The sequence below is a fragment of the Thermobia domestica genome, chromosome 1, assembly GCF_964235325.1.
Source record: "Thermobia domestica chromosome 1, izTheDome1.hap1.1, whole genome shotgun sequence".
Lineage (NCBI taxonomy): Eukaryota > Metazoa > Arthropoda > Insecta > Zygentoma > Lepismatidae > Thermobia > Thermobia domestica.
In genome coordinates this window covers 40,419,376-40,433,847 of record NC_137454.1, presented here as the reverse complement: position 1 = coordinate 40,433,847, position 14,472 = coordinate 40,419,376, and the positions used below count along the sequence as shown (strand labels likewise).

General features: G+C 38.1%; 3 protein-coding genes across 3 annotated transcripts in view; all 3 read left to right on the top strand.

Annotated features, from left to right (window-relative positions):
- The window catches only part of LOC145684472 (G-protein coupled receptor dmsr-1-like), a 108,740-nt gene that overhangs the window by 74,445 nt on the left and 19,823 nt on the right, over positions 1-14,472 (top strand). The gene's annotated exons all lie outside the window — the stretch shown is intronic.
- LOC145680618 (uncharacterized) lies at positions 5,847-8,108 on the top strand. Its single transcript, XM_081751339.1, has one exon. The coding sequence runs from the start codon at positions 5,847-5,849 to the stop codon at positions 8,106-8,108; it is 2,262 nt and encodes a 753-aa protein (XP_081607465.1).
- On the top strand, positions 8,136-9,759 carry LOC145680552 (uncharacterized). Its single transcript, XM_081751220.1, has 2 exons — positions 8,136-8,319; positions 9,113-9,759. Exons 1-2 carry the CDS (start codon positions 8,136-8,138, stop codon positions 9,757-9,759), a joined length of 831 nt encoding a protein of 276 aa, XP_081607346.1.

The following is a 14,472-nucleotide window of genomic DNA, read 5'->3' as shown; positions in this document are numbered from 1 at the left end:
CGCTCGTTTCATGGTCATATTTGGGGAGTATATTAAAATTTCCCTGAAGTGACCGCCATTCACTTATCTTCCCTATACTCTACGTATATACCAATCATCTCCACCTGAATTCTCTGTGACGTCATAGATTCGTTTTGGCCTTCGCAGTGAGAATGGAAGGAGTTGGCAGTTAACATGGTGTTGATAAAAGGCAATGGTGTCAGATACATTTTTCGATATGGCAAGTTCCAAGCGAACTGTTTATATTCAGATTCCCTCGGGATTACACAAGGACTTTGAGCTGGATATACCAGCAGATCCCAGATTACTAGATACTAGAGATATCTACCCACTTATTGGCACTTGTGACTGGTGTTCAGGACCGCATATTCCAGCACATCATAGAGATATCTATGGCCGTCCCACTCAACCTAACAAGACCCCTACTCCAGCGCCTCTGGCCACAAGTGAATCAAGGAAACGGCAATTAGAAAACTCATTTCAACCTGCAAAACATACGTTTAGGCCTAAACCAGAAGGAAAGAACTCTGTTCCTGTAACCAACAGCTTTGCACCTATTGCTATAGAAGATGATATGGAGACCAGTTCCGAAAAGACGCTGACTGATACACCTCCCTTTGAACAAAAGGATGAAGATATGACACAAACTTCTCCAGTAATTGCAAATAAGTCCGAAGACAGAAGACAAATAAAATCTCTGACTATTTATGACTATCCAACCAATAAAGGATACAAACTAACGCATGGTGCGTCCTTGGTTTGCAAAGAGATTCCATACTGTGCGGTCTACTCCAACCGCATCAAATTCAAATGTCACTCGGCAGCTGATTATGAAGCATTAATTGCATATTGCAAAGACTTCAAACTGCAATATTCATTGGATATGATCAGGAAAGAGCCTGTTGTTAAGGTGGTCATTCGCCAACTGCCAATAGATACTTCCATTAACAATATCAAGACTGATTTACTCAATCGTAAATACCCAGTATACTCTGTTCAGCAAATGAAAGGCAGGGGGGGAGTGCTGCTCCCACTGTTCTTGGTCACCTTAAGAAAGACGCCAGATGTGAAATCCATATTGAACTTACAATATCTAGAATTCTATAAAATAAAAGTTGAATATTATCATCCGCCATCATTTATACAATGCTATCGCTGCCAGCGTTTAGGCCACACACAGACATCCTGTGCTGCAACTCCAAGATGTGTCAAATGTGCTGACAATCATTTTACCTATGAGTGTCCTCGAAAAGTTCAAGATGACAAAGTGAGATGTACAAATTGTGGAGGGGGGCACCCCGCAAATTTTAAAAGATGTCCTGTTATTCACAACATCCTTTCTCGAAAGAGTTCTCAACCGCCGTCTTTTAGGCCTCAAGACTTTCCATCGTTATCAACTGATTCAACCTCACCAGTGATGAAACCAGTGAATTCCAAGGATACGTATGCCAAGAAAGCCGATGCTACAAACCGTTCAGCGACTATTGCCCATGTTGAAGACGAAAAAGAAGATACTACAAGTGATACTCTTAAAGAGCTCATAGAAATACTTCGTGACCTTCATCTCTCCAAAATTCTAACAGCAGTGAGGAAAAAACTTCCTGCCCTCAAAGCAGCTCCTGATGTTCTTACCAAACTTTCCATTCTCAGTGACCTACTAGATGTCATTACTACACCTCAAGATTAAACGACGACAATCTATGTACAGGACCAAACCCTTATCAGGGCCACTTACTTAAATCTGATTGGTTACTTAGAGCGACAGCAAAACTCTCGATCCCTCCTCCACTAACCAATGGAAACCTCTTCTAACTCCTCTTCTCCGAAACTATTCTCACCTCTCATAGTTAACATCCTCATCTCTCATCATCATCCAAAAAATTCAAAGGGCAGCGACAGTTGCGTCCGGGAAACATCATACTCCGTTAACAATCAGTCATGCACAAATCATATAAGAGGCAAGAGTCTTCCTGACTCGGAACTCAAAATCTAAAATTGTCATGATACACTTGGCACTTGGCACTTGGCACTTGGCACACACGAACATCGATAACTCAGTGGATGATTTTTTGCAGGTATACTAGTTGTGAACCTATGACTCACAGATACCACTTGCGTCACCCTTGCCCCTTCTTTCCTCAGTGAATTTCTTCGCTTTGATTTTCTTAGGTAGTAAAATCGTACTTCCACGTCATACTATAGTATGTTTCAAAATGAATACCAAAATGAATAAAGGCTTTGTAATATTTATTACATTTAATGTACAATTATAAAGTAATAAATCAAATGAAAGAGCAACTCAAATAGTTTTTGCTACAAATGTTAAATGTGAGCACAATTCGTCACATGACACATCGAGTTGTAGGTTGAATGAGGTTTGTCCTGTGCTAAAGTGGAGTAATTATATTTTAAGAAAGTAATGTACGATTATGCATGTAATAGGTTTATAGAAAAAAAAAAGACACAGAGGCGTATGTGGCATCCGTTGATTTAGAAAAGGCTTTTGACTGCGTGAGTTGGAAATTGTTGTCGGAAGTTCTAAAGAAAATTTGAACTGGAATGCAAATATCGAAGACTCATAAGAAACTTATGTATGAACCAACAAGTAAGGGTTAGAATAGAATAGGGGGAGGAAATGACAGAGTAAGGTACAACTGGAATTGGATTGCGGCAGGGATGCTGTCTCTCGCGAACCTTATTAAATTTCTATTCAGAAGAGATAGTGAAAAAGAAGCTACATTATGAAGACGTTTTTTCGGTAGGAGGTAGACTGATTAGGTGTTTACGGTTTTCAGATGATGTGGCGCTAGTTGCGAAATCTGAAGAGAAAATTAATAAGATGTTAGGAAACTTAAAGTAGGGTTGTGAAGAATATGGAATGAAAATAAATGTTAGAAAGACAAAAACTATGGTGATTGTAATGAAGGGATCGGTGTCAAATATAGAAGTAGAAGGGGAGAAAATAGAACCAGTAACTAGTTTTCAATAACTGTTCTATTATATTATTATAAGTGTTAATATGAAATGCGAACGTGAAATAAAAGAAAGGATAGGAATGGTGAAGAAATCCTTTAGGAGGAAGAAAAGACTATTTTGTGGGACCTTGAATAAACAGTTGAGGAAATGACTCACACAATGCTTCGTGTGGAGTATTGTACTGTATGGGTCAGAAACATCGACATTACGCAAAAATGATGAAAAAAGATTGGACGCTTTAGAAATCTGGGTGTGGAGAAGAATGGAGAGAATTAGCTGGGTCGGACGAAAAACAAATGAGAGGGTGTAAGAAATGATAGGAGAGAACCTTTAGATAGTATTAAGAACAGGAAGAGAAACTGGTTGGAACATTGATTAAGAAGGAACTATACCATGAGAAACGTGCTAGAGGGTATGTTGGCAGGAAAGAGAGGAAAGGAGGAGAAGTAGACTACAATTAATGGACAATATCAAAACAGAAAAATCGGATATGAAGACGAAGAGGTTAGTGGAAGGCCGTGGGACATGGAAGCTTCTAAGTTGTGGCAACTGACTTGCCAATAATTGCAGAATACCTATAATGATGATGATGCATGTAATGTTTAAATGTAAACGAAATAAACTTTGATTTCTATGTAGTTAATATTAAATGCATATGACGAAAACCCGACAGCCAAGAATAGGTCAGTATAGATGGAATGTAATGTAATGGAATGGAATGGAATTGCATGTAGTGTAAAAGAATTTATAAAAAAATCTCAATGTGCTCATAACCGTGGAGAATGGGCTTTCTGCTGTAATCTTAAGATAACTTCATTACTGACTTCTCAATCAACCGTATGAGTACAGACTTTTTTTCTTACAAATAATTTGGAAATTACACGAAAGTACAACAAATACAATCTGTTAGAAAATATGGCGGTTTTTTTTTTCTATTGAAATAATGCTTGACAAATACGGTGTCAAATAAAAGTTGAAAAGAAAGAAATTTGAAGAAATTGTTTTAATTCCTATCATTTGATTTTATCTTTAGAATGTTGGTTAGCCTATGACAAGGATAAGGTACCTCAAGGCGATGTGAGCGGACATGGAATATATAGTAAGAGTTATTGCAAAATAATATTTGGAAATGAGAAAGAATTAAAGTGTATTGAATTCTTGTTTTATGCATTGTGTAGAGACTTTTATAGTGAGTTTGTATCATTGCCATTATATTTGCATAACGTTTCTCTTTTGTTTAAAAAACAGTTTTTGTGTGTGTGTGAGTGTCAGCAAGTTGAGCACCAAGAGATCCATACAAGACGGTCCTCCGGAATTCGTACAAAAAAGACAATATATCAGTAAGTTGTAAGTGTTTCAGTTGTTGTGTAGTTAGTGCAAATAAACATGTATTCATTTATCACAATTAAGTTGTTATGTGAACATTTATTCATCAAAAGACAGAAACATTGGTCAGCTCCGACCGGATCACAGTGAACTAGCGTTTGATATAAACTGTGAATGTGTATGTGAACAATTGTTACATTGCTCTTTGTTTAGTGCTGTTCACGTGTGCAGTGACATTTATTAATTCTTCTGGAAACTATGTGAATAGACATAAGTGAGAACACGTTCATCAGTGTGGACTTGTGTTTATTAGTTAGTGTGGACTTACAACATTTTTCAAGATGGAGGACTCAGAAAGAAGCAAGTTAGTGAAACAACGTGGTGTGTGCAAAAGTCAACTGACAAGAATTCAAAACTACGTAAGTAATATAAATTCAACAACTACAATTAGTCAGGTGAAAGTACGTAAGACTGCAATGATTGAGTTGTATAAAAAGTTCGATGAAGTACAATCACAGTTAGAAATAAGTTACGAACAAGTAGAGGACGATGCATATAGGGAGGAGTTTGAAACCAGTTACTATGATGTATTAGCGCAACTAGAGGATTTTATTATTCAGTGTAGCCAGGCATCTCATTCAAACAATTCCTCGAAAAATGAGAACCAGGTGTCAAATGATCAATTATAATTGCCTCGTGTTGAATTGCCATCATTTGAAGTACGATACGAAAATTGGCTTTCATTTTCAGACAATTTTAAAGTTATGATTCATAATAACGATAACGTGTCAGTGTTGCAAAAGTTCCATTACCTAAGGAGTGCATTGAGGGGGGAGGCGTATGATTTAATAGCGTATCTGCAAGTTACAGAAGCTAATTAAAAAATTGCATGGCAATTATTGAAAGACAGGTATGAAAATAAGCGTTTGATTGCAGCTACTCATGTCCATAATTTGTTACATATTAAATGTATCACAAAGGAAACTACATCAGAATTAAGAGAATTTATTAATACAGCTACTAGTAACTTGAATGCATTACGAGCTTTAGATTTGCAGACACCACTAGAAGAGGTTTTGTTAGTTCAACATTTTGTTTCTCAATTAGACAGTAACACTAGGCGTGCGTGGGAGTTACAAATCACAGATCATTCTTTCCCTCCCTTATCAGAGTTCTTTGCTTTCTTGGAACGTAGGTGTCAAGCATTTGAAACTATAAAAAATACACCATCGCAGGAAGTAGTGTCAAGGTCAAGGGGCGATAAAAATAGACAGAGTGCTGAACCAAAACAAAAAGAAAAAACAACCAAATTATACGTGACAACAACTCAGTCTTTCTGTAACTTTTGTAAACAAAACCTAATACATCAGTTGTTTAAATGTCCTGCATTTTTAAACGCTGAAGCAAAAGAAAGACAAGACTATGTTCGAGATAATTTATTGTGTTTCAACTGTCTCAAAAAAGAATGTAAGGTAAAGACGTGCAGATCAGGTGGCTGTAAACGATGCTCCAAAAGGCATAATACCTTGCTGCATTATGATGTAATGTCAAAAGCAGATGAGAAATCCAGTGCTGCTAATTCACAATCAAGAAATTTTTCGAGTCATTCTAATACGAATAGAGAAAATATAACACAAGGTTCTTATTGCAATTTCAAGGGAAAACCAAATGTTACTGTTATGTTATCTACTGCTATAGTAAATGTACGAGATGCAAATGGTAAATTACATCCATGTAGAGTATTATTAGATTCTGCCAGTCAAAGTAATTTTGTAACTGAAGATTTGGTTCAAAGGTTGCGTTTACCTAAAAATAAACACCGAGTTCCAATTCAAGGTATTAATAGTGTGATTAGTGAAACAAAGCATTGTGTAGATGTACATGTAGAATCAAGAATTCGTGAATTTGCAATTGATGTAAACTGTTTAGTTTTGCTCAAAATAACAAATAACATTCCAAGTAGGCCAATAGATCATGCTGATTGGAACTTGCCGACAGACATAGTGTATGCAGATCCTAACTTTCACCAACCAGATACTATTGACATTTTATTAGGCGCGGAAGTGTTTTTGGACATTTTGCGATCACATAAACTAACTAGACCAGGGAATTATCCAGTAGTACAAGAGACTGAATTTGGGTATATTTTAGCGGGTAAAGTTCCTACAACAAGAGATTCTAGTATACCACAAGTGTCATTTTTTGTGCAAGAAAGCCTTGATAGACAGTTACTGACATTTTGGGAGCTCGCAACTATACATTCAACAGTCATGACTCAAGAAGAAAGGCAATGTGAACGACACTTTGAGGAAAACACTACCAGAGATAGCAGTGGTCGATTCGTTGTACGTCTGCCAATTAAGCCAAACCATAAACCATTAGGAGAATCATATAATTTAGCTCTTCGTAGATTTTACCAGCTAGAAAGACGGTTGCAGCAGTGTCCAGAAATTAATGAGCAGTACTGTAACTTTATGAGGGAATATGAAGAATTAGATCATATGAAACCAGTGAAAGAAGAACATGAAGATAGTGGTATGAAATGTTATCTGCCACATCATGCAGTATTGAAACCATCCAGTACCACAACAAAGCTAAGAGTGGTTTTCGACGCTTCTGCAAAGACTTCAACGGGGGTTTCATTAAACGACATACTTATGACAGGACCAACAATCCAGCAAGATTTACATTCAATTGTCACGAGATTTCGAACCTTTCCTGTTGCTTTTACGGCGGATATTCAGTCAATGTATCGAATGATTAAAGTTCATGAAGATGACATTGGACTTCAAAGAATTCTGTGGAGATATTCATCAGTAGAACCAGTCAAGATTTATGAGTTGCAGCGGGTCACATATGGTGAAGCATCATCACCATATTTGGCGACTGCGTGTCTTCGAAGGTTAGCGGAAGTAGAAAGAAGTAAATATCCTCAAGCAGCGACAGTATTGGAACGTGATTTTTATATGGATGATGTAAGCTCAGGATGCCATAACGTTGAACAGGCTTTAAAGCTTCAGAAAGAACTTATTCAATTATTGCAAAGCGGTGGGTTTACTTTAAGAAAATGGTGTTCGAACGAGCCAGCATTGTTGGAAACAGTGCCAGAAGAATATAGGGAAATTCACTTACCGTTTGACTTTGAGTCCGAGTCAGGTGTTTCAACATTGGGTTTATCGTGGAATCCTGCATCAGATAAGCTTCTCATCACCAACAAGTCAGTTAAAGAATGTCTCACGACCAACATACCAAACAAACGTCAAGTGACTTCTACAATAGCAAAAATATTTGATCCTTTAGGACTTATCAGCCCGGTAGTTACTCCGTTCAAGATTTTCTTACAACAAATGTGGATCCATAAGATCAATTGGGATGTTCAAATACCATCAGAGCTTTATCAGCAATGGTTAGACATTTGTCATCATCTTCCAAGTGTTAACGAAATACAAATTGATAGATGTGTAGTATTGAAGAATTATGTTAATGTCGAGATACATGGGTTTGCTGACAGCAGTCAACTTGCTTACGGGTGTTGCATATATGTTAAAACTGTGGACATTTCAGGCAAAACTACTGTTAAACTTTTGGGTTCTAAATCGAGAATAGCTCCTATTAAAAAGGTAACGTTACCAAGACTTGAACTTTGTGCGGCAGTACATTTGAGCAGGCTGTATCGGAAAATAATTCCGATATTAAACATTTCAGTGAATAGTGAAAAAATAGTGCTTGCATGGATATCATCTCCAGCTGCCAGATGGAAGGAGTTCGTGGCAAACAGGGTTGCAGAGATACAGGAGATCACATAAGTCAACCAGTGGCATCATGTGTCGTCAATGGACAATCCAGCCGACATTATTACACGGGGAATGGATCCGAAACTGTTGAAGGAAGCAGATATTTGGTGGCATGGACCCGCATGGCTTGAATTATCTGCATGGCCCGAACAATCAGAAGTGGTAGACGAAGATGTTCCAGAAGAAAGGAAAGTAACGAGCATATCTTTAGTCAGTTATGAAGGTGACATAAGCTTTCTGGAAAAATTTTCATCATTGTGGAAACTATTGCGAGTTATTTGTGTGTGTCGTCGTTTTATTTACAATTGTAAAAATCACAATGAGAAGAAAGTAGGAACTATTTCCACTACTGAAATTGGTGATATTTTACAACAATGCATTAAGTTAACCCAACATGTTAGTTATTCGCAAGAATTCAAGGACTTAGCTTCATCAGGCCAAGTTTCATCCCAAAGTGAACTTAAATCTTTGTATCCATTTATAGATAATGAACAGTTGCTACGAGTGGGAGGACGACTAAAAAACTCCGACTTACCGAATGATAGCCGACATCAGATCATCTTACCACCTAAAGAGCATCTCACCAAATTGATAATTGAAGCGGAACATAGAAGATTGTTACATGCTGGACCGCAGTTATTGATTTCATCATTGAGACAAAAATATTGGATCCCACGAGCTAAACAAGTCGTTCGATCTATCACTCATCAGTGTCTAGTTTGTTTTAAATTGAAAGCGTCAGCCTCATAACAACTCATGGGTCAATTACCATCAGCACGAGTACAGCCAGCTCGAGCTTTTATTCACGTAGGGGTGGATTTCGCCGGTCCCCTAATGATTAAGCAAGGAACTAGATCTCGTAAAGTGACAAAGACGTATGTTGCAATATTTGTGTGCTTAGCAACCAAAGCGATTCATATGGAGTTAGTGAGTGATTTGAGCTCTTCGAAGATTTGTATCAAGAAGAGGCAAATTTTCGAACATCTATAGTGACAACGGAACCAATTTCATTGAAGCTCAGCGAGAACTTAAGGAGCTTCAACAACTACTCAGTTCACAACAATTTCAAAACTCAATTCAAGATGTTGCAGTGCAAGAAGGATTTACATGGCATTTCATTCCACCTAGAGCAAGTCATTTTGCAGGCATTTGGGAAAGTGCAGTGAAGTCATTTAAGTTTCATCTAAGAAGAATAGTAGGTTGCACGATTTTGACATTTGAAGAACTCAACACAGTCATAACACAAATAGAAGCCTGTTTGAATTCAAGACCAATCACCGTTCTATCCAATGATCCCGATGATCCTTCATTTTTGTCGCCAGGACATTTCCTTATTGGTGAACCTTTGATGAGCATTCCTGAACCAGATCTAGTGGACATTCCGACCAACCGATTATCAAGATGGAATCACCTTCAGAAGATGAAGCAGCATTTTTGGAAAAGATGGTCTCAGGATTATCTACATGAACTACAGCAGAGAAGAAAATGGACAACAAAACAAACTAATATTTCTATTGGGGATGTGGTTCTAATCAAAGAAGACAATTCTCCTCCATTGTCATGGAAATTAGGTGTCATTCAACAAGTGTTTCCGGGAAAAGATGGACTAGTGAGAGTAGTGAGTGTAAAGTGTAAGACAGGGACTGTTGAGACCAATTACTAAAATTGTACCTTTACCTAAAAGTGATAATGTGGATTGTAAGTTGATTGACTTGGTTCAATGAAGAGAGGGGAGAATGTAGAGACTTTTATAGTGAGTTTGTATCATTGCCATTATATTTGCGTAACGTTTCTCTTTTGTTTAAAAAACAGTTTTTGTGTGTGTGTGAGTGTCAGCAAGTTGAGCACCAAGAGATCCATACAAGACGGTCCTCCGGAATTCGTACAAAAAAGACAATATATCAGTAAGTTGTAAGTGTTTCAGTTGTTGTGTAGTTAGTGCAAATAAACATGTATTCATTTATCACAATTAAGTTGTTTTGTGAACATTTATTCATCAAAAGACAGAAACACATTGTATACCGGTTTTCCTGATTGTTAGATCGCGTTAACATTGGTGCATAGGTAATATAATGATTTAAATAAAATTGATTGTTTTAAAGGATCTTCCGTGTTAGCTAGGCAACTTCCTTGTTCTCCAAGGACGACCCGATGAAATTTATGTTTTCAATATACAATTTTAGATTATAAATAAACAAATGCATAATAGATTGACAGACAAAATTGATTATAAAAATATCTTCAGTCCAAGATCAATAATGTTATTATAGCAGACGTTATTGCTTAATGAAGTAGGTTGTCATAGACGACATAACAGTGAACTGCACCAGAGTAAGAAAATAAAAATTATTGCGTTTAATTATAAAAAAATGAGTAGTGAATGTAGCTCAATTTTAAAGAAATGAAGCAGTGATCAATTAAGCTAATTGTGAAAGATAAACCATTGAAATATATATATGAAGTATAATCAAAGTGAAAAGTGTAAATATGTATGTTATCTGTACATCGCCCACTTATAGTGATGAAAATGAGTTTAATATTCATAATGCAATATTATCACCATTGTTTGGAAGTGTATAGAGGTAATCCTGAATTTTTTCTCATCTTCCCATTGAATAAATGAATATTCGTTTACATTAATGCTGTGAGTAAAATGACTTCTGTCTGAATGGCGTATCTAATCTGGAGATGGGAAGCCTTAGCCACTCTGGGTTTTTGAGTGACAAAAACAATTGAAGCTCGTTACTTATATACTTTTGAAAGTTTATAGTAAACTCATGATATATCTATTACAGTCTGATGTTAAGATCCTTATTGAGACTTACATTTTGTATCATCATCCATTGATACATCGCCGCCATCATCGCCACACCTCCAACTGGGTTCCGTTGACATCCATACATCCCTGCAGCCTTCGGCAAAATCCGTGAATGTTATTCCGTCTGGCGTTGTCGAAAATGTCATGGATCACTTTCATAATCTTAGGTTTCAGGTCCTGCATGTTCTTTGGTTTCTTCGCATACCCCCTGTGTCTTAACGTGACCCCATAACCAAAAATCAGAGTGTAAATCAGGGGACCTCGGAGTGGGGCCTTGGTGCCCAATAGGGTGCAGCGTTTTACCACTTTTTTTTCGGAACGAAATGTAATACCTGCCAAAAGTGGCCCACCCACATGGACATTACAGGTATAGATTTTTTTCCAAATCAGATAATATCTTCTGTGAGAACTATTGCCTCAAAGTTTCGAAATTTCACTGAAAATTACAAAAAATACCAAAATTGTTCAGGAATTTTAGTTGTGTTAAAGTAAACATTTTTTTGTTAAATACATGTCAGTTACTTAGAAAACTGACATTCAAGTATAAAAATGCCAGTTATATGCCCTTGGGGGGGATAGGGATGCCTCCTCTGGGGCCAGAAAAGGGGCAAATTCAGTACATTTAAGTGGTTGTGCAGGTCCTTGCTCACCTGGTCATATAGCCTGTTTAAGGGTCCCAGAGTCTACCCCGTGGAGGTGGCTGCACCTAGGGCTCCTGCGCCAGCCCTACCCAACCAACCAACCATATGTAGGGCCGGATAAACTAATCCAATTCGTCACTGTCAGGAAAAATTGTCACAAATTGGGACTTTGATTGCAATTTAGATACAGCTTGCCTAGAAAGTAAGGTTGACCTGATCATCCCGTCCCTATCATCACTGCCACATACTCGAGAGGCTGCTTCAGTGACTAATTTTACTGCCATCGTGTGGCATGGATAGACGGTGGAAGACTATTCTGGCACAGTGTTGTCAGAAAGTGAAAGTTTGTCCATGAGCTATTTGTTTGATATCGTCCTTAGAACTGGTGGTACAGTTATTGAAACATCAGTGTTTTCCCAAAAGATCATTTCAGTGAAATCTTTTGCCTCAAAATTCAATCTGGGAATGATGTTATATCTAATAGTGTTATGAAGATTCTCTGCTTCGTGTTTTCGAGCACTAAGAATCTTATGTAATGCATCTGGTCGGACAGCAAGTAGACCATCAGTCATCATGGCGAAAAGAACATTCTCTGGGAGTGCGAGAAATGCATTCGTCTGAAGGGATGAACGGATTACAGCCTGGTATTTATTTGGTAAGTATCTAGAACTGTGAATGTTCTCAAAGACGTGACAAGGACCATTAGCAATGGAAGACTTGAGATAAGTATCTCAGGTCTTTACTGAGTTTTCTGAGCTCTTCTGACTATATGATGAGGTAAGTCACATTTTATTGGTTTGAATGACACCATTGGAAGCTTTTCACAATCAGATAGTTTTGAACCTATGGGACCTGTGTAAGAATAGGGGCTTGAATTAGCGCCAATATTCGTGAAGAGAACTCGGAAAGGCAGTTCATTAAAATACAAGAGACAAATAGCCTGTTAGTTCCTTTAATTTTTTACGAATACCTCCCTTCCAACCAGTGTTAGTGTTTGTTCCATCACATCCAAGAACCTCAACTTCATCAAAGCCACCTTCGATTTGGTTCATGATGTACTCGAAAATAGCCGTGGTCTCGTCATGGCCAGAGCCAGAGGATGGTGTCACGTCACCAACGTATTGAGAGTTAGGTTCAGCCACAAGTGATAAGTGCTCTTCTCTAACGATGCTTGCGTTTGTTTTAGTGTCTTCCCTTTGACCATCAAAGTATAGGCTTTTAATGGGATCATCATTTCTAGAACTTTCTTTTAAATTCAGAGCAACTTTAAGTTTCTCATACCTTACTTCGCTCCTGTCCACAATAAAAGCAGAGTTATGTTGCTAGATTGTTGAGAAGTTATAATTCCAGCCTTTAAAGCTGTCTGAAGCACAGTTGATATAATATTTGCCACAGCCTTTTCGCTTACATTGTATCTCTGAGCAATCATAGCAGTTTCAGCCAAATCTAGCTTCGGTTTAGATGTTCTGTCTCTGAGTTTGGTCTCTTCCTCAGAAGAGCTTTCCTCTGCTTTCTCTTCACGGTCTGCTTCATTGTCACTGAAGTTATTTTTGTGATATAATAAATAGGATTGACTGTTTTAAAAAAGAAATACAGGATTTTCTGTGAAAATAGTGTTTAGCAAACTATTATCTGTAACGGCCAATTCATATAAGCTGAAGGCAACAGTAACCAAATATAGCGCTTGAGAAATGGCGCCCAATTTGAAGCGTATCCGGCTCGTTCCTGATAGTGACGCTGAGTTACGCAGATCGGGACAGAAGGGTGTTGCAGTATTGTGAGGTGGAGGGGTGGGAATGTCATGGTGAAAAATAACAATGCTCTGCTACCACTATGAACCACCAGTAGAAGGAAAAGGCAAGGACGAAAATAGCTGTAGAAACGCTTAATTGTACTGAATTTGCCCCCTTTGCGGGCCCCAGAGGAGGCACCCCTATTCCACCTCAGGGACATATAACTGGCATTTTGAGATTTGAATGTCAGTTTTCATAGCATCTGGCATATATAAATCCAAAAATATGTTTACTTTAACATAACTAAAAATAATGAACAATTTTGGTATTTTTTGTAATTTTCAGTGAAATTTTGAAACTTTGAGGCAATAGTTCTCACAGAAGATATTATCTGATTTGAAAAAAAATCTATACCTGTAATGTCCATGTGGGTGGGCCACTTTTGGCAGGTATTACATTTCGTTCCGAAAAAAAAGTGGCAAAACGACCCACCCTAGGCCCAATCCACCTGTCAACTAGATTGGCAGGTCATGGTCAAGGTAATCCCTGACAACTTCTACAAAATGTGGGGGAGCTCCGTCTTGGTGGTAGTGGATGCGATCATTGATTCCCAACCTAACCAATCCGGGCATCAGGAAATTTGTAAGCATTTGAAGATACGTTTCCGCTGTCACAGTATTTTCGTCGAAGAAAAATGGGTCTATGTGGTGGTCCTTTGATACGGCACACAACAAATTCACTTTCGGGCCCTGTCTTTGGTGCCTTTATATTCATAAGGGTTTTCAGTTTCCCAAACAAGACAGTTGTGCCTGTTTACCCTCCCTCAAACATACAAAGTTGCCCCATCTGAGAACATGAGTAACTGCAAAAGTTCCCTGTCATAATCCAGTCGTTTCACCAACAGTTTATAGAACTCCAGTCTCGTGTTTTGGTGCGTTGTTCACTTAGGGATTCCCAACCTCAGCGACCGCCGCGGAATTGATTTTCTTGGACTCTTCTCCAGGCTGTCGGCAACATTTCGCACCTTGTTTGTGCTCATTGGCGGCCGACACTCCTTTGCATATCACAAATAGTCCCGGTAGGCAGACACTTGCTGTGCTAACTCTATTCTCCTGAGATCAAGAGGTATGTTTTTGTGCACACGTCTGAAGTTTCGCTGCACCAACACACCTGATTTCAGTTCT